At 51.9% G+C, this 22146-nt stretch overlaps 1 protein-coding gene across 3 annotated transcripts in view; it reads left to right on the forward strand.

The window, feature by feature from the left end:
- WNT5B (Wnt family member 5B) overlaps positions 1-21574 on the forward strand; it is a 69405-nt gene extending 47831 nt beyond the window's left edge. For all 3 annotated transcript variants that reach the window (XM_063395082.1, XM_063395080.1, XM_063395081.1), the window contains exons 2-5: positions 6999-7129; positions 7816-8063; positions 14215-14507; positions 21006-21574. In XM_063395082.1, the coding sequence (XP_063251152.1) occupies positions 7050-7129; positions 7816-8063; positions 14215-14507; positions 21006-21464 (1080 nt within the window). In that variant the 5' untranslated portion in view covers positions 6999-7049 and the 3' untranslated portion in view covers positions 21465-21574. The remainder of the gene's footprint in view (positions 1-6998; positions 7130-7815; positions 8064-14214; positions 14508-21005) is intronic.
- The last annotated feature ends 572 nt before the right edge of the window (positions 21575-22146 follow it).

A 22146-nucleotide genomic window follows, 5' to 3' on the forward strand; every position in this document is an offset into this window, starting at 1 on the left:
CAGCCTGGTCCCTGTGACCTGCACTGAGGTGCAGAATGTCCAAGACACAGCAGTGAACACTGCATCTCCATTTCCTCCATTCCTGGAGAATTAAGAACCACTTCAGCAACAGTTTAACTGTGCTTGCAATATTTGATTTCCTTTGGCAGTTAATGTAATTATTACAGAGCATGGAACAAGCTAAAAGGAGAATCTATCCAGAGGAAGAATGAGCTCCAGGCCTGTGAGATGCAGAGACATAAATCTCGTTGGTTTGGGATGGCTCCAGTGGGACTGGGGGAGCTGGACACCCCTTTGGGGAGGATGAAGGTGCTCCGTGCTTTCCAAGATCAGAGTGAGAAGAGAACACTTGAAGTCATCCAACTGCTTCCATCCCCTGGCCTGTCCTAAAATCTCTGCAGAGAAGTTGCTTTGACTTGGATTGCCTTGCTCTCCCTCCTTGCTCGTGTTGTCAGATAACTTTGTGTTCTTGTGCTTGCTAACCTTCACGAGCTCATCTCCACCACAGTCTGAGCCTGGAGCTCTCCCACAGATCCTGCAGGCAGGGCCAGGGCTGCCCTCCTGTCACTGCTTGAGGGGTCTGTGGTCAGATAGACAAACCAGCTCCCAGAGCTGGCCTCTGGGAAACAAAGGAGGGATAATTGTTCTTCTTTCTGCTTTTCTCATGTCTTACTCCCCTCTAGGATGGTTAATCCTTTGTGTGAATTTAACATTTGGGAAAGCTAGACGTTAGCTAGATGGCCTTTAAGGGATGGAGTCCTTCATTCTTGGAACTCTGATGTTGGGGAGCAGCAGCGTGGGTTTCCCGATCCTGCCTGGGCTTGTTTCAACCTGAGCCCCATGAGGAGGCCTGGGGAGCGTTTTCTGAAGGTGAAATTGGTAGTGCAATTTAAGGAGATGGGGTGCTTGTCTGACAAGGAAGCTGTGACACCGTGGGCATCCTAAATAAGCTGCTGATTGGTCAGAGGATAATGCTTGGTGCTCCTTTCAAGTATATGTATCACATGTTTTGTTGGATTTGTAATTACACCTATTAGAACTGGTCTAATTTCTTATGGGACTTTCCCATATAGAGAGAGGACGCTAAGGAGGTTTCATTTTGTGATTATGGATGATTGCTGCAGCCCCAGAAACCCTGGTATTATAGCAGTCGTGGGAACAAGAAGTGCAGAATTTGGGCTAGACGTGCCCTGGTTTAGGACTCTGGCTCTCAGCTGAGGCTGCCAACATGCAAATAGATTTCTCATGTAAAATGGAACTGGATGGCTTGGATCTGTCCATGGGAATATCATAAATGTGGAGGGTTTCCAGACAGCTATATACCTGCAGGGATGGGTCTGTGTTGCTTCTTTCCTGATTTCAAAAAATCTAAATCAGTTTTGTTTCAGCATATGCAGCCTCTGCTGAGACTCTTGCACTTTTCCTTGGGACATCTTGTGCTGGTCCCAGTGGACCAGGCTGGCTCAACACTAGGATTTAATCTGCTGTGGGAGTGAGTGTGAGTACCACTGAGTCCCCTGGAGAGGAAGGAGGATCATATCCTGATTAATCTTTGGAGCTTGCTTCTTTCCTTGTAGCGGGTGAGATGGTCTTGCTCCAAGTGAGCTCATTGCCTGTCATGAAATACTGTGCTGAAAATGACAATGTTCATTAGGCTGTACATACAGTCTGTATCTTTCACAAATGAGAAATTGTTTTATTCATAGAATCATTATCCTTTGCACATATTCTGGTTTCAAATGGTGAAAATGTTCAGTATCTGGCAGCTTTTGTTGTCCAGTACTTGTGCTTTATTTGCAAGCTTCCTCCATTCTCGCCCTCCTTGGTGAGGCACTTCAGGGCCAGCTGTCACTGAGGCTGCTGGGACTGGCAGGTATCTCCTGGCATGTGCTGCACATGCCCTGGTGACAGCGAGGCTGGATGTCATTGGCCAGGGGAGTCATGGAAAAATGAAAGGGCAAGGTAGTGGTGAAAGGAAATCTGGATCTGTCAGCAGGGGTGACAGGTGATGAGACGCAGAAAAAGGTAGTGCATGAGCACATCAGGAGATAAAACCCAGTCTGTAAGCACCAAAGAAACAAGCAGGACATGAGCAGGAATAATCTGCCTTTCCAGCAGAGACAGTGTGTAACAATTCAGTGAGGCAGGGCAATGTCAAGACAAAAGGGCAGACATGAAGGACTGATGTGCTGGGATACTTCAAGGTTTTATTACACCTTCTGTAACACCCCAGCTGTGTCTGGACCTATGGAGGTGGCTCCAGTTGCTGGTTAAGTAATAATTGCAGTACAAATAAATAAACACATTTAGATCTGGGAGGGCTGACACCAGTACAGCAATGTGGTGGTACAGTGCTGGGAGAGGACAGGCTGGCAGCAGGGGAGCAGCACAGAACCAGACTAGTCAGGGAGTGGTGAGATAAAAGATGATTTAGGTGTCTGTGTGAAGACTGCAATTTAGCTTCAAGTGATTTGGGCTTTTTTTTTATTTTCTTCCCTTTTTTTTTTTTTTTTTTTTTTTTTTAATCTCCACTCCCTCTAAAACTGGTTCAGCTGAATGGGCAAGTATGTGACTTTAATGAGATTCCTGAAGTCTTAGTAAGAACCGTGGTTAAAGCCTGTCTGCCAGAAGCAGGGGGATAGCAGGACATTGTGATACCTCTCTTGATGCTGTCAGCAGCAGGTCCATGGCACAGAACCAGAGGGCAGGGATTCCCCTTGAAGCAGCACACGGAAAGGCTCCTTCCTGGGTGTGCTGCTTTTGGCTGGAGTAAAGTTAATTTTCGTCATAGTAGCTGCTATGGGGCCGTGTTTTGGATTTGTGCTGAAAACAGCGCTGATAACTCCGGGATATTTTGGTTATTGCTGAGCAGGGCTTGCACAGAGCCAAGGCCTTTCCTGCCTCTCACCCACCCTGGCAGTGAGGGGGGAGCACAGGGAGCTGGGAATGGCCACAGCCGGACAGGGGGAGAGCCCAGGGCAGAGGCTGAGCTCAGCAGCACAGGCTGGGGTGGGGAGGAGGAGGGGTTAAACCTGACACTGGGCAGTGCATCCCTACTGCTCCTTGAGCAGAGGAGACTCTACTTCAGTGAATATCCTTCACATCTTGAGTAAGTGTCCTGTGTCAGAGAAAGCAATAACTGTTTCTGGATTCACTGGACATTGTGAGGCAGTAAAAGCAAGCATTGAACTCCAGTCAAGCTGCAAGAGTAAACAGGAACTCAAAAGAAGCTCCTGATCATTACAGGAAGAATGTTTGTCCAGTTCTCCCCACACCAGAAGAAATCAGACAAGTTGCAGAAACGAGGAGCACTGGAGTTGTGTGGTAGTGGTGTTTTCTTTCAATACTCCTTATAGCACTTAAGAAAGATCTGTGTCACATTTGGGGACATCCTGAATTTTGAAGAAACAATAAGGATAGGACAAGGAATTTGCATGAGTAACCCTCCCTTTCTCATTTATCAGGGCTATCTTCCAGCAAGGGTTCAACTCTTTTCACGGTCTGCCAAATCTTTGCAAATGATCTCATGGACATGACCTCCCTTCCTTGGAGTCTTGCTGCTTCCCTCCAGCAAACATGGCAGGGACAGTGCTGGAAAGCAGTGATAGCTCTCCAACTGCCTCGCTGTGACTTTGGAAACTGGATGTGTAAATTTATGCTTCGTGCACAGTTGTCACCTCTGAGAAGTGAACAAAGGCAAACACAGGTACAAACTTCAGGCAGGCAGCCAACACAGTAGACAGTTGCCTAGGGCAGCAGACTGTTGAATGCAGCAGGATGCCAAGGCTTCACGAAGATGAAGGCTTGCTGCTGCCCTGCTAAGAAGCACAAGACCTTTAATCTCAGGATTGAGATCCATGTCCTTTTCTCAGCTCCTTACTTGGCCCAGGTGATCCTTGGCACTCTGGGTGCAAGCATCAGACCTGCAGTGCTGGAGCAGGTTCAGTTCTGCTGTTTGTGTGATCCAGGCCCACTGGAAGGGGTGGGATGGGACCTTTTTCCACACAAGTAAGAGCAACCTGTGGTTTTGGAGTTCTTCCTCGTGCTCCTTCACCCCCCAGGGTAGCAGGAGTGGTCTGAGTTGGTGTGAGTGGGCTGCTGCAGGAGAAGGATGGTTTGGGGTGGAAGTGGATGGGGAAGGCTGGGCAGGGGTGATGGCCAGAGGGGTGGTCTCCTGCAGTGAGGTTGGGCTGTGCTGCCTAATGCTTCCCTGACTCCAGGGAAGTTCATCCCAGCCCACCAGCGGCCCCCCTTCACCCCACCTCTCATCCTCACAGAATTTCACTGCTGTCCCCCCATCCAGCCCTGCTTGGACAAACAACCTCACTAAGCTGTTTGAACCAGCCCTGCAGTTGGGCTTAAAAGATAACCCAAGCTTTTTATTTATAAAATCAAAACCTCTCATTCAGGATTTTGGTGGCAAGTAGAAACAGGCACAAGAGGGGAAGACCATGTTCTTCAGACCACCAGCCAAGTGCTTTTCAACTTTTGGTGTGGAAGTTGCTGGCTGAGCCTAAATCCCTGCAGCAGTGCCTCACCTGCTATTATCACTTTATCTGAAGTCATAAACACAGCCAGTGAAGAAATGATTTCCAGCATCTTGAAAAGGACTCGCTTCCATAATTCACATAGTAGCTGAATGGCAGTTGCTTTCACCAGCAGCAGATTTTAGGTAGAATTCAGAGTTTGAGACTTCTCCTGCTGAAGGAACTGCTTTAGTTGCCACCTTAGACAGGATATTAGGCTGGCTGGATGAGCCATCTTATTCCATACAACAATACTTACTGTTTTGTCTCGTGTTGTCTCATGTTTCAAAATAAGATCACAAGCACTTGCTTGTGCTTTTTGGCAGCCAGGTTGCTACCAGCAGTACTCACAACACTTTCCTGTTATTAATCATCGTCTGCCTGTGCATATTAATGCTTAAAATGAGATATCTAATTAGTGCCGTGTGTTTCTGGACCAAGTTTCACGTGGGCTTCTCCCAGGCTGTGCCGGCTGGAAAGGTTTTTGTTTCCCCTGGTGCAGAGCAGTGCAGAGCAGTGCAGTGAGGGGACGCTGCCTGCTGGCGTGTCCTGCCCGCTCAGAGGAGCTCACGGACGTTGACATCACCTGTATTTGTGGAACTGCCTCATCAGCTGCTGCCGTCTCACATTCCAGGCTGGGAGAGGCAGCCGGGCGGCTCGCCATGGTTCACTCCGTCCTCAGAATCCGCAGGGTGAGGGCGAAGCTTGGAGATACACTTCTCCCATCATGTCATCTGTTTACATGGCACATGCCTTGTGTGTGTGTGAGACAGTGAGTGCTTTTAGTTTTTCCCCCTGCCCTAGTTCTTCTTTCTGGCTGTGGTGAGGTGGAAAGGTGGGACGCTCTCATCTCTGCCAGCGAAAAGGTTTTCTGTATCCGAGGCCGGCTTGGAAATTCTTTAGGTGACATCACACCGTGTCTGTGCAGACTCATTGTTTGTCATGGAAAAGCCATTCATCCATACACAACTTCCTTCCTCCCCAGACTCGGGGAGATAAACTTTCCATTCTGTCTATCCCCTGTAGAAACAGACCCACAACACGAATGCGTGGCTACACACACACACCTCACCGTCCCCCCGTCACGCTCGGGGCTGTGGGAGCAGGAAAGGGGAGGATGTAGAAAATGTGAATAAAGTCACCCTGTTTTCTTCAGACATGGACCCCGCTGTGCCCGAGCAGTAAAACCCCCCTCCCACTGAGGTGCTGGGTCACACAAGGCTTTTTTGTCCTGGGGCTAATTCTGGCACTTGCAGCCCCACATCTGCCTGCCAGGTGAGATGGGCCACCAGCTGCAGGTACAGCACATCTGCACGGGGGAGGAAGCGAAGCGTGCTGCAAACAAACACAGCAAGTCCACCGTGGCGGGTGCGAGGAATTCCATCAGAAATACACCGGAGCAGTCTGGGCTGCCGAGGCTGTGATTCATGTCTGGGGTGCTGCTGCTGAGGCAGGCGGCAGGGCTGGGGACTCGTGCAGCCTGGGGGTCCGTACGGGCAGCAGCCCTCGGGGACCCGCTGGGGCAGGGCTGCGGGACACCAGGCCTGCGAGGCTGGGCAGGGGCATTTCCCCGCGGGACAGAGGTGGGAACCGTGCGGTGCAGGGTGGGACGGGACAGGGAGAAGCCGTGTGGAGATGGAGGCGGCAACGGCAGGGTCGGTGGTGTGACAGGGTGGCTGTTTCGCCTCGGCATGAGGGAGGCAGGGTGCGAGGAGCTCGTCAGAGGTACCTGCACAGGGCAGGACGCCTGCCTTTGCTGCCTGCCGGTGTCCGGAGACACAGGGCTGAGGAGCTGCCCCACTGCCCTGCCTTTGAGGTTCGTCGTGATTCCAGTGGGGAAGGGAGAGGGTGTTCGGACAAGAGGAGCCTTTGGAGCTTTTCTCGTGTCCAGTGCCCCTGCCCATAAAGCCATTAGGCTCCGGTGCCAGCCCTATCCCTCTCTGTCGGCCCAGCCGAGTCTCGCAAAGCCCTCGCCCGGGGCTCGGGGCCGCGGCGTGGGGCCCTTCGGGAGGTTCTGGGGAGGGGGCAGCTCCTTCCCCGGGGCCCTTCGGAGGGTTCTGGGGAGGGGGCAGCTCTTTCCCCAGCCGCCCGTGCATTCCAAAGGCGGCGGGGCCGGCGCTTTGATGCGCGCCGGCGGCTCCCGCACACCTGCGCCCCGGGGCTCCGCATCAAAGGCGGGGGCGGCCCGAAAGCTCCGGGAGCCCTCCCGACGGCCGCGGGGGCGAGAACGGCCCCGCCGTCCGTGCGCTCCCCCGGCCGCACGGGGAGGCTCCGGCGGCGGCGGAGCCCCGGAGGCGCGGCCCCTGCCCCGGGGCCGGGGGCGGGCGGAGGCAGGGCCCCGCCGGAGCCCCCGGGAGGCGGCGGCCGGGGGAGGGTCCTGCGGGGTGGGAGGGGGCGGCAGCCGGGCTGAGCTCGCCGCGCCCCCGCCGCACGCAGGCCCCGCTCCAGGGCTTCTCCTCCGCTCCTCCGCAGGGCGCCCCGTCCCGGCGGCCGGCTCCGCGGGGGCTGCCCCCGCAGCCCACCATGACCGGGCCCAGGCTGGCCCTCGCCGCCGCGCTCCTCTGCAGCTGCACCTCGCCGGTGGCCGACGCCAGCTCCTGGTGGTAAGTGAGCGGAGCCGGCGGCGCCTTTGTCCGCCGGGGACCGGCACCGTCCGAGCCGAGCGGCGGCTCCTGCCCCGCGCCCTCCGCGGGACCTTCCCTGCCTCCCGGGCTGCTTTCGCAGCGCCTCGCTTCTCTCCGGGTTCCCCCCTCCCCTGTCCCTGCCCGTTTTCGGGGGCGGTGGGACGCAGCCCCTCTCCTCCGGGCGTTTCTGGGCTCCTTTCGCACGGGCTCGCTGAAACGCCGTCCGGGCTTTAGGATGTGGGGAATGCGCAGGGAGTGGATGGCTAAGGTTTCCTCCCCGCTGCCAAAAGCGCAGGGAGCAGCCGCGGAGCCCCCTTCCCCCGAAGAGCGGAAAATAGCCTGGCTCAAAGGCAGGCATCGCTCGCAGGCTGGCGCTGTGTGAAATAGCTGCTGGCTTTCTTCTGCGGGAAAGTGCTGAGCTTTCTCTCTGCCCCCTCCCCATCCCGCGTGTCCTCAGCGTTTAAACTCGGGTTACAAACCAACAGCGCTGCTCCCGCTAGAGCCCTGGAAAAGCCTCGCATCTGGCAGAGCTGTGGAGGGAGGCAGCTGACACGAGAAACGCGCCCGGGTCCCGGAGCGGGGCCGGGGTGCTGGGGAGAGGTGTCGGGCGCTTCGCGGAGGGGGCCTCTCCCTCCAGACTCCCTGGGATGTTTTTCTCATCGTAGGTCTTTGGCCATGAACCCCATCCAGAGGCCTGAGATGTACATCATCGGCGCCCAGCCGGTGTGCAGCCAGCTGCCGGGGCTGTCTCCCGGGCAGCGCAAGCTCTGCCAGCTCTACCAGGAGCACATGGTGTTCATCGGGGAGGGGGCCCGCAGCGCCATCAAGGAGTGCCAGTACCAGTTTCGGCAGCGGCGGTGGAACTGCAGCACGGTGGACAACACTTCCGTCTTCGGGAGGGTCATGAAAATAGGTAGGAGCACCTGGAAGTGTAGAAGTACTCCCAGCAGGACAGGGAGGCGCTGGGCGCAGGCGGGCTGGCCCTCTGCACCTCTGTCCTCTTCGGGTACACACGCAGGGGTGATGGGCCCCCTTACCACGGCTCCTGGAGCTGCCCTGGACGGCTCCTGGAGCTGCCCTGAACGAGCTTCCCCACTGCCTGGGGAGCAGGCGCTGCCCCGGTGCTGCCTGTGCCCGGCCGGTGGCACCGATGCACCTCGGCCGCAGCAGGAGCCAGCTGGGGACAGAGTTTCTTTTGGGGGAGCACGGGAAGGTCAGGAAAAGGGGGGCTGCCTCTGTTTGCTGTGCTCTCCAAAGGTAACGAGGGAAGAAGCTGGAGGCAGGAACAGTGGCCCCGTGTTATCGTTCCCAGCATCTCAGACAGGGAATGCAGCCCTGAGACGTGGGAAATATGAACTCTCCGGGCATGGAAATTCCCCCGCTTCTCCCTGCTGCCACTTTCTGTGTAAACCTAAGAGATTGTTATAATTCCTGCCCTGCTGGCCGTAAGAGGCACATTGACAGGCCATTGCTGCACTTGAATTGAGGTGTGACCTAGCTACATTGTCCCAGCCCCTTTTGAAATGCAGTCATCTGATGGCAAGAAACTGAGAAATCCGGGCTCGGTTTGATATGTCCGACAGCCAGGCCAATAAAGAAAAGGTGTTAAAACAGCCACACACACACACACACACACTCACTCTCTACAACCCTACTCTGAAGGGTTTGTTTCCCACCCACAAAGCCAATCATTTACACAGAAGAATCAGAACTATTTCTCGGTTGTGAACTCGAGGGATGGAAAAAGACCTTCAGCTCCTGTACCCCCAGTGCTGCTCGAAATGTTTTTGGCTTCACTCTCAAAAAAACTCCATAAGCAGCAGGACACCGAGAGATGCATCTTTAATACCTCTGGGGCATTTAGGCAATAGGGCACAAAGTCCTGTGATCTCTTGTGTTTGATCCTGAAATTCATGTGTCATCCTAGAGAATTCTAGGGATATTTCTGGACGTGTCAGTCAGACTTGCAGAATTCCTTATTCAGCCCACCAGGGCTGCTCTAATTCCTCCCTTTCTGCCCAGCTCATACCCCAAGAATTCTTCTCTGGGGTGCTCCCCTGGGAAATGCCTTTCCTGACACATACTTCCAGTCCCTGTCACACGTCCAAGGTATCTGTGCATCCTTGATCTCTCACTTTCTGATAGCAAGGGTGGTGGCCAGATGGGGCTGCTTGCAATCCCAGATTGTTAAACCTTGTGCTTTGAGGGATGAAAACTGAAATTTCATCCACCAAAAGACAGAAAATACACCTCCCTCTCCTTTCTGATGTCACTCTCTCATGTGTAACTTCTCCTAAAGAACGGTGTAAATTTCAAATCCCCAAAGAAATACTTGTGAATCTACAAGGATGCAGTAAAATAGGAATCTCCCCTTCTGGAGCAATCCTCATTCTCCAGTAGCTTCCTGCAACTCTGGGTTGGTGCAGTGAGAGGCTCCACACATGGAGAAGTAAGGGAGAACTAAGAGAGCAGAGATCAGAGCTGAAGGATGAAAAGCTCTCAGGAAGAATCAAATTGTGTAGAGGAAGAAGGAACTACAGTGGATAGTGGAAGTGGATTTCTCCTCCTTAAAAAGAATGTGATCCCATGAGTTAAGATTGGGAGCAGATTTTTGTGTTTAGCTGAAGGCAGAGGTGCTGTAGGTGTGTGAGGGGTATGGCCATTAGTCCTGCTCCTGCTGTTTGGTTTGTGTGTGCGCATTTGCTTTTGAGCCCTGTGGTATCTGTGGTAGGAATCTGCTGATGGCAGTGTCTGAGGTGACTGCCTGCCGCTGCCCTCTCTCTGAAAACCCATCCCAGCAGAGTTTTGGAACCATCCTCTGGTCAGTCAGAGCACGTTCAGATGTTTATACTCCAGCACAGAGACTGCACAGAGGAAAAATGTCCCCAAAGGTGTCCTGGAGTATTCCAGATCTGTGGTGATTCATGGCTGTTATCTGTGTCAGTGATAAGCTGCTGTGGGGGGAGATGCTGCCTTCTCCTCTTTTTCATAGCTTCACCTTCCACTTTTACATTTTCCTGCTTTGTAATGAGTCATTGCTTATCATCTTAGCAAATATATTTTCCACACTGGGGAAGAAGACAAAGCCTTTCAATCTCTTAGGTTGTGCCAGATGTAAAGTCATTCTTCCCTGGGTTCATTCTGTGTGTCTGTCTCCTGTTTTCAACCTCTGAGCCCCAGTCTGGACCACAGCCCCTTTTCTGTACCCTGTGCCAACGGCACGAGAAAGGTCTGGAGACCTGAATATCTGCAAGGGTGCACAGACATGCCAGATTGTTGTGGAGAGGGAGGGGAGAGGAGATAAGAAGGCCCCAGAAGGTGCACAGTGTGCCAGCAGCCCTCGCTGCCCACCCACCGATGCGAGCATGGCATGTATGATGTGATTTCTGGGGCTGCACTGGGTTGTGAGAGGGGAGGAGAACCTGACCTGGCCAGAGCCACGGAGATCCGTGTGAGAGCGTTCACAGAGAAACCTGGGAGATCAGTTCCCTTTCCCCTGCACAGAACCTGACTCGGCTCAGGAACAGGAGAGCTGGGCAGTCTGTGTTTAATCATTACACCTTCATTTTGTGCTTTTCAGGGCAGTGAGGCAGTGCAGTGACAGAAAGCTTTCGGAGGGCTCCTGTAGCACTGGAGGAGGCTGCTTTGGAGCATTGTTTTCTCCTAGTGCTTGTGTTGTCATGAGACTTGCTCTTAGCCTTTAAATGTGGTTTATTCTATAACGATGCTTAATGATGTAAAAAATTATCCTTCCGAAGTTGCTTCCTGTTCTGTCAATGTAGATTTTAGACTGCACATGTGTGCGTGTATATAGCTCTATACATTATATACAGACACATTCCTTACTGCTACATTTATGAGGGGGAGAGGACAGAGCACCCCAAAGGATCATGTTAGAATTTCCTCAGGGGAGGGGAGAACATATCTCCTCCAGAGGAATCCTAAATGCAAGGCTGGGATTTCCAGGTTAGTCCAGTCATTTCTGGAGCCAAAGATCTTATCTCTTCTCCTTTTCAAATGCTAAAAGGAGGAAAAAAACCCACCAGTCACAAAAGCAGAGAACAAAGAGAATTTTTTTCCCCCTTGTTTTTCTTCGAGATCGGCAAACTTTGGAGTAATGCTTTTAAAAACGAGTCGAAACGAAAACTTTTTTAATGACAAAGCGACACGCTTTTGTGTCCCCGGCGGGGTTCGCCCTTCTCCCATCCCGTTCTGGAGCAGCTCCGCGGAGGGAGCCGCGGCCCCGGCGGGGCCCGCAGCGGCTCCGCGCCGGGCGGCACAGGAGGGCAGCAGAGCTCCGCACGGCTCCGCACAGCCCCGCAGGGCTCGGCACGGCTCTGCCGGGCTCCGCACGGCTCCGCACAGCCCCGCCAGGCACGGCTCCCGCGGCCCGACCCGTTTGGGAGAAGCCAGAACCAACCCGGCAAGAACCCCCCGGGCCTGTGGGGTGGCAGCGCAGAGCTGCCGAGCTGGGCCGAACTTTGAGAGGACGAGAGAAACCCCAAATACTTCTCCAAGTATTTGCTTTGTGCGCAGCAAGGGGAGGGGAAACCCCCTCACCCGACTTGTTCCAGCCTCTTGTCCCATCCTCAGCAGCCGGAACGACTCGGGCGGATGCAGGGGCTGCTCACGGAGCTGTGCTGCTCCCTCTGACAGGTGGGGAAGGTTAAAACACGGACAGTAAAAGTGAAAATCCCGGTGTCTTTTCAGGGATCTCAGCCAGCTGTAAGGATGCTAAGCACCTGGAGCCATGCAGGCTCTGTTGCACGAGGTGTCACGGTGTGAGGTCCTTCCCTTGCATGTATTTTAATCTCTACGGGCAGGGGAGTGCTCTCCTTAGAGGGGTGATTGGTGTGTCCTCAGGGCTCTCTCCATACAGGTAGGGGCAAACCTGCACATTGGACTGTTACCTCAAAAGACCCATACCATGCAAAACAAACTAGATGAGTAAAAGCTTGATTTTGGTTCCTGAAGAATTACCCTAACACCCTTATGGGCCAGTCTCGTCTGAGTTACCCTAACTAGGAGTCACTCCTCTGTGTCTCTTGGACCAGGGAGGTTTGGTGAGCGTGGTTCTCTAATGACCTGCGGGTAGGGACCTCCCTTCTGCAGGATGTGTCCTGTAGCACTTTATCAGCTGCATTCCAGAGCAGAAACCCTTGGTGTTCATCTCTCATGTAGGTGGGGTAAAAAAATCAAAGGTTGTTCTGCAAGGTGGATGCCATTTACAGCCTTGTCTTTGTCTTGGGTCATTACCATTAAGCTGGTGATAAGCTGCTATTAATTAGGGATTGTCAGCACGTGCAAATTGGAATAAGAACACACTGAATGCATCAGCTCAGCGCTGCTGAGGGAGCTGGCACCCAGAGCCTCCTCAGCTGGTGATAAACTATTCTTTGAGGATCTGCCCTTTGAAGTCACCAAAATTTGCTTGAGAGCATCTTGCGGGGGTTTGGTGTAAGCAGCCCTCCACAATTAGATTGCTTATTCTAATGAAGCTTTGGCAGTTGTTCTCTTTATCACCTGCAAGTTTGGTGATGAGCACAATGGCCCCGAAGGTGTCGGTGCAGCTATTTTATCGGACATGTGGTGGAGTGCAGGTGTGGATTGCCTCCCTCTCCCTGTCCCCTCCGCAGACACTCAGCACGCTGGTGCTGGGCCTCCTGCCGGGCTCTGGCTGTGCTGGTGCCCCGGTCACACTGGGGCTGAATCGCTGCCAGGAATACCGGGCTGGAGACCCCACCCAGCTGCTTGGCTCGGCTGCTGTGCTGCCTAGGGCATGCACGCCAGGCAGGGCCGCCTCTAGTAAACCTGCTAATGGAAAGTCTTTCCATTTATTACAGTCTGCATGGGAGTGTTACTTCTTCCAGCACTGTGGTTCTACAGGCAGTGGAAGAGCCCCTGCCTTGATGTTGCAGTGTAAAAATGAGTTCCCTTCACTTTGTCTACAAATAATTTTCAGCTGACCTTACGTACACTAAAATGAGTTCAATGAAGAGGAGCCCATAAAGACTGCACGTCCTAATCAAATGAAAGCCATTCCAGAGGGATAACTGGCCCAACCAGAGTACTCCTGTTGCACAGACCCAGCCTCATTACTCGTTCTTAATGATTATTGGCAAGGGCAGTGGCTAAGTCAGCAGCTGCATTTTCAGCAAGTGAGCAACCCTGCTGCTGGCTGAGGGTTAGGATGAAAGGATGAGTGGAGGAGAGGGAGGATGAGCAGGGGGATGGAAAAGGGACAGAGCCCTTGCGCTGGCCCAGGGCCCTCCCCAGCTCCCTTGAGTTCCGAGCACTACAGGCCTCTCAGGGTTGCTGTTCTCTGAGATTCTCCTCAGGGTTGCTGTTCCCCGAGGTAATAAGGTTTTCAGGCTTCTCTAGCCCTAAAGGTTCCATGCCGGAGCCAGAGAAGACAAGCTCAGTCCGTGTTTTCAAGGTTGTTTATTCTTAATGATCTCTCAGTTCTTTCCCAGCTTTGCAAGGCGTCCCCAGCAAGGCAGGACATGCGGCAGACTGGGGCGGATCAGAGAGCCTCGCACTTATGTACGGTCCCCTTGACCCAACCACCATCCAAAATGAACTTTTTATTTACAAAATTTTGCCAATACCTACTACCTATGCTAACATGTAGTTTCTACTCTAAACCAATCCTTAAAATCCAGCTCAGCAAAAGATGGGGGACGAGAGCAAGAACAAGGAGCACAGGGGCCACTCCCCAATTCCTCCATCTTGTTTCTTCAACCCCATATACCCCAAAAATCCTAGATTCTACATTGACATTCTATGATAAACTAAATACTACTTATTTTGAATTCTTGCAGCTTGTGATTCTTCATACAATGTGGGCATTCACTCCCATGGCCAGGGATCAGAGGCAGTGCCCTCCTGGGCTCTGTGTGAGGCTGCCTGAGCCCCTTGGACAGATCCCAGATCCCCCTGTCCGCTCTCCAAACCCTCCAGGGCGGCCAGAGGGATGTCCTGGACTCTGCCTCGTGCCCGGGTGCCGCTGCCCACGTGTGTCCCAGGTGCGAGGCCGCTGTGCTAACCGCTGTCCCTGTCCGCAGGCAGCCGGGAGACGGCGTTCACGTACGCGGTGAGCGCGGCGGGCGTGGTGAACGCCATCAGCCGCGCGTGCCGCGAGGGCGAGCTGTCCTCGTGCGGCTGCAGCCGCGCCGCGCGCCCCCGCGACCTGCCCCGCGACTGGCTGTGGGGCGGCTGCGGCGACAACGTCGAGTACGGCTACCGCTTCGCCAAGGAGTTCGTGGACGCCAAGGAGAGGGAGAAGAACTACGCCCGCGGCTCGGAGGAGCAGGCGCGCATGCTGATGAACCTGCAGAACAACGAGGCTGGCCGCAGGGTGAGAGCGGGGCTGGCTCAGGGGAGGGGGTGGCTGCAGGGGAGGTTCCCTGGAGGTGGGATGGGGGATGAGGCGGTGATGCCTCAGTGAAAGCGCACAGTCACACCTCCTGCGCTTTTGTGAATATTACAGATAGCGTTGGTAGTATTCCAGTTTTAGTGTCATGCTTCCATTGCCAGCTAAAGCCAGGGAGTTCTGTTCTGATACTGTATGGCACACACATGCAGACACTTAAGCCCCTTCCAAATAAACTAGGTGCTGTTACGGCCCATTTTCAAAGTTTATGTCTAAGAAATCAGCTTCCCAGAGCTCTGAGAGTGACAGGCTGGTGGTGGAAAGAAGAACCTTTTGGCATGTATAGCTGTCTTCTGCTGCCATCATTTAGATTTTTGGGAATATAAGGCCAGGAGCCTGGCTGTCTCTGGAACTTGGGCCTTCCTCAGTTACCTTGGTACTGGGCACAGTGGTTTGCATTTAGGTGACAAACATCTTCTGAGAAGATTCACAGTTTTGATCTGAGGACCCCTAGGGATGGAGAATCCATCACTTCCCTTTGTAGTGTGATACCAGCATTAATCACTGTTTCAGCTTTGAACCTAATGATCATTTGAATTTATCTGGCACCAGCTTCTAGGCAGTTCTTTTTCTGACTTTTACAGCTAAATCCAAAACCTTCTTACTAATCAGAATTTCCTTGGCATACAAGTATTTATCTACTGTAATTTATTCACCATTCTTTCTTGACAAACTAGATTGAGCACTGAAGACTCTCAGAGGTTCTCATCAGCCATCAAATCATTTTCCTGTCACTTTAGTGTATGCTTTCCAATTTTCCCATACCCCTTTTGTATGCATTCAGTGTATGCACTTTTGCTTTTCACACCATTCCTCTGTCTGTGATTAATAGCCTGGAAGGTGTAGCATCATTCATATGCAGTGCAGCTGTGTAATCCTGCTCTTTCCAAAAGTAGAACAGGAGTACTAACTTGAACATTTGTGCATTTTCCCCAGGGTGTTTTAAATTTTTATCATTCTTCCCTAGAAGTAAGCTTTTCAAAGGTTAATTTTATGTCTAATTCATGTTAAAAAATCCCATTAAGTGTACTTAGTCTTGCTCTTCTGCACATTCCTAACTAATATCCTTAGTTTTCTTATCAATTTTTGCCCTTTCTTTCTTCTAATTGTTACTGAATTATCTTTCCCTTTCCCTTGGATGTCTTTCTTTTCTGCATGTAATTTCAGCTTCATTTTGACACCAAAGATGATTTGTTCAATTTTTTTGGTCGTGAAATCAAAGTGTCAGGTTGAAACATTGCAAGTACTTCATGCTTCTTTTGCAGAACCAAATTGGGGTAAATTTGCAGTAGGTGAAAAACCAGACTTGAAAGCTGCGTAATTCCCTGAGTTTTGGGTTGGGATTTGGTTTGTTTGGGCTTGGATGGGCAGGGGCTCTGCATTTGCTTGGGAATGGGGGAAAATTTGCTTTGAACATCCTGCATATCTGGAGCATGAACGTGGATTACTGCAAATAAATGCCCTGCCTCAAGCAAGGAGTGAACGTGAGGCTCCAACAGCCTTGAGGGGTCCAGAGTGTGGCCCCACGTGTGGGGTGCCAGGTGAACTGCAGTAACATGGATTAAATGAACACAAGTCATTTTATATTAAATTAAATTAAATGGAAGTATAAACCAGTGTGTAATTAAGCTTGTGGATTTCAAAAAACCAAACAACAACAACAAAAAAACCAACCCACAAACAAAAACCTCTGAAAAACTAAGGGAGCTGGTTAATAAGCTCAGCCAAGGAACTTGATGTGGAGGAGGTCTGGAACGTGTTCGAGTCAAAGATGCTAAAGCCATTACAACTCTGCATGCCAACAAGAGAAAAAAGGTTGTAGGAAGAATATCCAGACCTCACTGAATGAATAACTGCCACAGAGAAGCTGTTAGGAACAGACCAAGAGCCTACTAAGGATGGAGAAAATAAAAATAGAGCAAATAAATAACTAAAAGCTCTTAGAGGTCAAGAAGTGTAAAGAGGAGGTGAGAACAGGAAAAATCATGCTGAGTCACACCTTGCAAAGGCTAATAAAATAAACAGCAGTAGTTTTTTAAACTTTGCAAATGGGAGGAGATTGGAAGGAAGGAGACAGCCAGCGAGGATGGGGCTGAGCCTCAAGGCAGAGAAGTTTTGGTACCCAGAGTGAGGGAGTGCCTTGCCTGGGGCTTCGAGTTGGAGTGGGGGGCATTGGATACCTCAGAGGAAAATAGGAAATAACCTGAGAAGACTTTTTCAAAGGTTGATCACACAATCATTTAGAACATCACTGACTTTCTAAAAGCAGACTAGATCTGATAGGTCTCATTGATGTGAATTCCTGTGAAACATTTGAGGTATTTCCCCCATGGGAAGTTCTTGGTTAAACTGGGAAATATAATGAAAACTGTAGTAGCTGTGAGATGGACAAGAAACTGGTTCAAGGAAAGACGTCAGTAAGTTGTGTGAAAGAATTGGGCTTGATTTTAATGGAGCCTGATTAGCAGAGTTCATCAAGGACTTGCCCTTAGGATTTTTGTTTCTCAGCCTCAACGCAAGCGCTAGGAATGGGCTGATGAGCTTTGCTGTTGGTGCAGAGGTGGCAGGTATTGTGACTACAGAGGAGAATCTGAGTTTTGTACAGCAGCTAATGACAGTAAAACAACATTAAGAGCATCATTTGAGGCCTTGTATGAAATGCATCTTTAGTCATTAGGAAAAGAGCAGGAAAGAACCGGTCACAGCAGTGGGCTGCAAATGACTGCAGAGGCAATGTGGCTTGGAAGGTGGTAAATATCCTGTAACACACCAGACACAAGTCTTTTTATTCAACATGGGGGAATACTAATGCCATTGTATTAAGCTCTCGTGAGGCCCCAAAGTATTGTGTGTTCTCATATTCCCAAGTAAAATGACCTCAGACTAGGAAAGGCTTGTTAGGGCTGACCCAGGGGATAGGAATCTTTTCTTAAGAAAGTGCACTAGAGCAGCTAGCCATATTTAGCCTAGTAAAGTGAAAGTGGAGAGAGGATATGACTGATGTCTGTGTTCATGGGAGAAATAATAGGGAAGGAAAAGTACTTTTTAAGCAAAAGGCCAATTTGGCACAATAGCAAATGGGCATAAAGTAAATACATATAGGCTGGAAACCAAAAAAAGGTATTTTATTGGTGGAATGGCAATCAGAATAAAGGTGGCTGAAAACCTAATTGCTTTTAAAAGGGCATCCTATGCATTTAGGGAAAATGTTTCTTGAAGCAGTGCCTACAACAGCAAGAGATCATACTTAATAACCCAGGAGGTCCTGTGTAGTCCTGCATTCCTAAACTTCTGAGATACTGGTTTTGTAAGTAGGAAGGTGCACATGTAACTCTCCATTCCCAGAAGTCTGTGCTGGAAGAAAGGACTGCTGGAGAGCCACAGTGAGCACTGCAGAGTGAGCAGCAGCTGCCATCCCACTGCAGCCTTGCCCTGCCTTCACAGCCAGGCTTTCAGCTGATACCTTCTGATTTATGGGCAGATTTTTGGCATGTCCCTTCACTCGGTTTCCTATGAGTGAGAAAGTTCTCCTTGAATCCTGAGGAGCTCTGATGGCAGGAGGGAGGATTGTCCCTTCTCTCCATGGTTCTCAGAAGGAGCTGGCAGGGGAACAGGAGGGAATGAAAGGTCTTTCATCTTTCAGGCAGTCCTGACCCCATCACCCCTTCACTCCACATTGTGGTCCTTGTGGTGGTGCCTTCTGGCTTTATGGCTCTTGTTTGTTTGTCTTTGGCTGTTATCTCCACATGTCCTTTCCTCCCATCTGTCTTTTCTCCCAGTTGGTCTCCATTAGGCTCTCTCTTGCCCCTCCTTGTCAGTGCCTGTGTCTGGCAGGCTGTGGCAGTCAGTCCTTCCTCGCTGTTTGCTCAGCGTGTGGCAGCCCTCAGTCATCGCTCGCTCCAGCACAGCCTGCAAGGGGCTCTGCCTAATTGACCACACAGGAATTACCCATTAATTCCCTTCCTGTTCCCATTCCTGCACAAAGAGAATTGGAAGAGAACTTGGGCTCATGGGCAGGGGCTTTAAGCCCTTCCATTAGAGGCGTTCTCATCCTGTGTAAGTGGCATGGCCATCGATCAGGTCCTGCCTCAGAGCTGCATGTGGGGTCTGTTATTCTTTACCTTGACCCGAGCCTGGTCGGAGAGGAATTCTCCAATTTCCTCCGCTTTCTCATCATGTGGGCAGTGAAGGGGGAGAGTGGGAGAGCCATTGAGCAGCTGAAGCAGTGGTGGCCCCACAGGACACGGGTGGTGGGGGCTGTGGGGGCTGAGTGGCACCGTGCTCACCTGCGATCACCGGCAGCACTCGCCTTCCCCACAGCAGCCACTGCCCACAGGGGCCAGATGTTTTGAGCATCAGTTGCCTAAAGCCAAGTCAGAGTGAACTCATTCCCATGACATTAACTGAGGGGGATTGGGTTGCAGTGTTTTTCTAAAGGAACAAAGCCCAGGATTAGGAAGAATCATAATACTTTATAAAAACACATGCAAGAGCAAGGGAGGCATGAGTGGCCTGGGATTTGACAGAACCATAACCAAAGAGTGCTAACACAGGCTTATAACAAGCAGGCTGGCAGTGCAGGGAGGATATAGTGAGTGTCTGGTGCTCAGGAAATTCAGCTGTAGCATGTCTGGTCATAGTACAGCAGGAATCCTGAAGTAACGGTGTGGTTGGTCCTCTGCAGTGGTAGTTTGATCCAAGACAAGTGCTTAACTCCCAGCTTGTAGCTGTTACATTGCACTGTGAGGGATTGCCTTGGTAAATTGAGTTCTGAGGAGCAGAACTAAAGCTTTTCTGTTTTAAGGACTCACTCCATTGACTTTCTCAGGAGCTGGATTGGCCTCCATGTGATTTAGCCATTAAGCCAAATTGAATCTTCAGTAGCTGTCAAAAGCACTGGACATTAGCTGGGCAAGGAGCAGCCAGTTGTTGTAGGAGAGCTCTGACCTCTCCCTGCTGGTCCAGAACGTTGTTGTAGGCAGAAGGTTTTGCTTGCAGTATGCTCGATTGCCTTAATCACCTTGGCACGTGAAAGCAGAGAGCTGGGACGCTTGTTTCTGTGTCAGCCAGGCAAAAAAGAAACCTCTGTGTTTGGCTGCTTTTTTCCAGCAGAAAGCCTGGCTGGAGGACACATCACCATCTCTCTCAGAGCACCCTGTTTTGTTCTCGTGTTCCTTGCTCTCCCCCACCACATACAGCTGGTGGTAATTTTGCAGCTGATGCCAAACATCCCTGCTTGGCATGCAGGGTCTGGCAAAGCACTGCAGGATGCACGATGGCCTTGGGAGAGCAGATGTGAGCCTGATGGAGAGAGGATGAGGAGCCAAGGGCTGGGGGATCAAGCTGCTGTAACACAGAGCAGCTCTGATGGTGGGGGGATGCCCAGCTCTTGCTTTGCAAGCTCTGCCAGTGCCTGAGAGCTGACAGGAGCTCCTGTGGCATTGCACTTCTGTACCTGTCTCTGAAATGAATGGGAGGAACAAACTCAACCTGCATTTCAGTTTACTTTCTGTGGTTTTTATTTCTCATTCTTTCTCTCTCCTCCCAGCCAGCGTGGGGAGGAGGAGAGCAGACAGGAGAGTTTCCCTTCACATCCTGTGCTCGCTCTGCTGCGGGTTTTACTTGCGGAATTTTCAAGACTCTTTGCTAACTTTGATGCTGGATTTCCAGGGCTGTGATGCATCTGCAGCCCCTGCAGGCTCCTGGAAACGTAGCTGGGAGCGTCTGGGAGAAGCCAGCATGGGCAGCGTGCTGCTGGCACAGGAGCGCTGCCGGCGCGGGGAGCCGGGCACGAGATGGCACAGGGAGGCAGCCAGGGCTCCGTGCCCAGCCTGCAGCCCGGGGAGCACCTCCGGGGCCGTGTGCCTGTCCGTGCCCAGCCTGCCTCCCCCTGGGCACTGCCCTGGACGGGCTCCTCCCGGGGGAGATAGAGGGAAGGGTGTGGATTTGTTTCCAAAGGATGCAGATGTATTCCTGTAACGATAGTGTCGGTTCCTGGTGTGGGTGGTAGGAAATGGGCTGGTCCCCAGGTGTTCCCTTTCCCACAGAATGGGACAAACGTGCCACGCCAGGGTGTCTGTGGGGTGGGGAGTTTCCAGAGTCCACGCAAAGAGGGCTCCTTCTCTTTTTCTCCTGCTCTTGACCCTGCTGCCAGGCCAGAGATCTGCCAGAGGGAAAGAAGGTGGGGTGAGGAAGTTGTGTCTGCTGGCAGTGTGACCAGAAATAGAAATATTTAGGGAACAGGAACACAGCAGTTGCAACAGGGGGAGGAGAGGACCTTTGTCTCCTCTGAAGGGTGAAACAACAGAAACTGGGGGATAATCAAAGCGGATCCACAAGGATGATGAATTCATGGTAATTAAAGCAGCTGTCGGTGCGGCGGGAACAAACCCAGCCCTGCTGACCGCTCCTCTTCCCCCACAGGCCGTGTACAAGCTGGCGGACGTGGCCTGCAAGTGCCACGGCGTGTCGGGCTCGTGCAGCCTCAAGACGTGCTGGCTGCAGCTGGCCGACTTCCGCAAGGTGGGCGACCTGCTCAAGGAGAAGTACGACAGCGCCGCGGCCATGCGGATCAGCCGCAAGGGCAAGCTGGAGCTGGTCAACAACCGCTTCAACATGCCCACCCAGGAGGACCTGGTGTACGTGGACCCCAGCCCGGACTATTGCCTGCGCAACGAGACCACGGGCTCGCTGGGCACGCAGGGCCGCCTGTGCAACAAGACCTCGGAGGGCATGGACGGCTGCGAGCTGATGTGCTGCGGCCGGGGCTACGACCAGTTCAAGAGCGTGCAGGTGGAGCGCTGCCACTGCAAGTTCCACTGGTGCTGCTACGTCAAGTGTAAAAAGTGCACAGAGATCGTCGACCAGTACGTCTGTAAATGAGAGGAGCCGCCAAAGCAACAAATCTATATTATATAAATCTATATAAATATATTTTATATTTGTATAAATAAACAGATGGTGATAATAATTAAAGAAGCTTATTTAAGAGACGTTTTGGTTTTGAAGTTTCCCCCGCCAGACCAGCTGATTTGACGTTCCTTCGGTTCTGCTGGGGAATCATCTCCCCTTGGATGTTTCAGTGAGGGTGAAGAAGCTGGGGAGGTGCTGGCAGAGCACACCAGCACGTACTGTTCATTACAGCAAGAAAGCCAGTGAGAAGAAGAGGAGTGGGTTCTTCCTTCTCCCTGATCAGTAAATCTCAGCATTTTGCAATAGTTACTGCACACTGGAAATTACAGCCAGACATGGGTGAGTCCTAGTTATTCAGATTTCAGATCCTGCACTGGGGAATTTGGAACTGATTCCTGGTCCCTCTAAAGGGCTTTGTCACATTAGAGAGAAGGTTAGCTAAGGCTACGAGGGTATGGCTTAAAATCCACAGCCTTGTAAACCATTCCTGGATGCTCCCCAGACCACAGTGGGGTAGAGGAAAGTTCACAGCCTGCTGTTGTGAGGAGGGGAGCTTCAACCTGTGGCAGAGCAGTGCACAGCCCATGAAGCCAGCACCTGGCTCTTCTGTACCGCCTGGGCCAGGGGAAATCTGCCCAGCTCAAACCACACG

This window comes from Prinia subflava, chromosome 4 (assembly GCF_021018805.1).
Source record: "Prinia subflava isolate CZ2003 ecotype Zambia chromosome 4, Cam_Psub_1.2, whole genome shotgun sequence".
Classification (NCBI taxonomy): domain Eukaryota; kingdom Metazoa; phylum Chordata; class Aves; order Passeriformes; family Cisticolidae; genus Prinia; species Prinia subflava.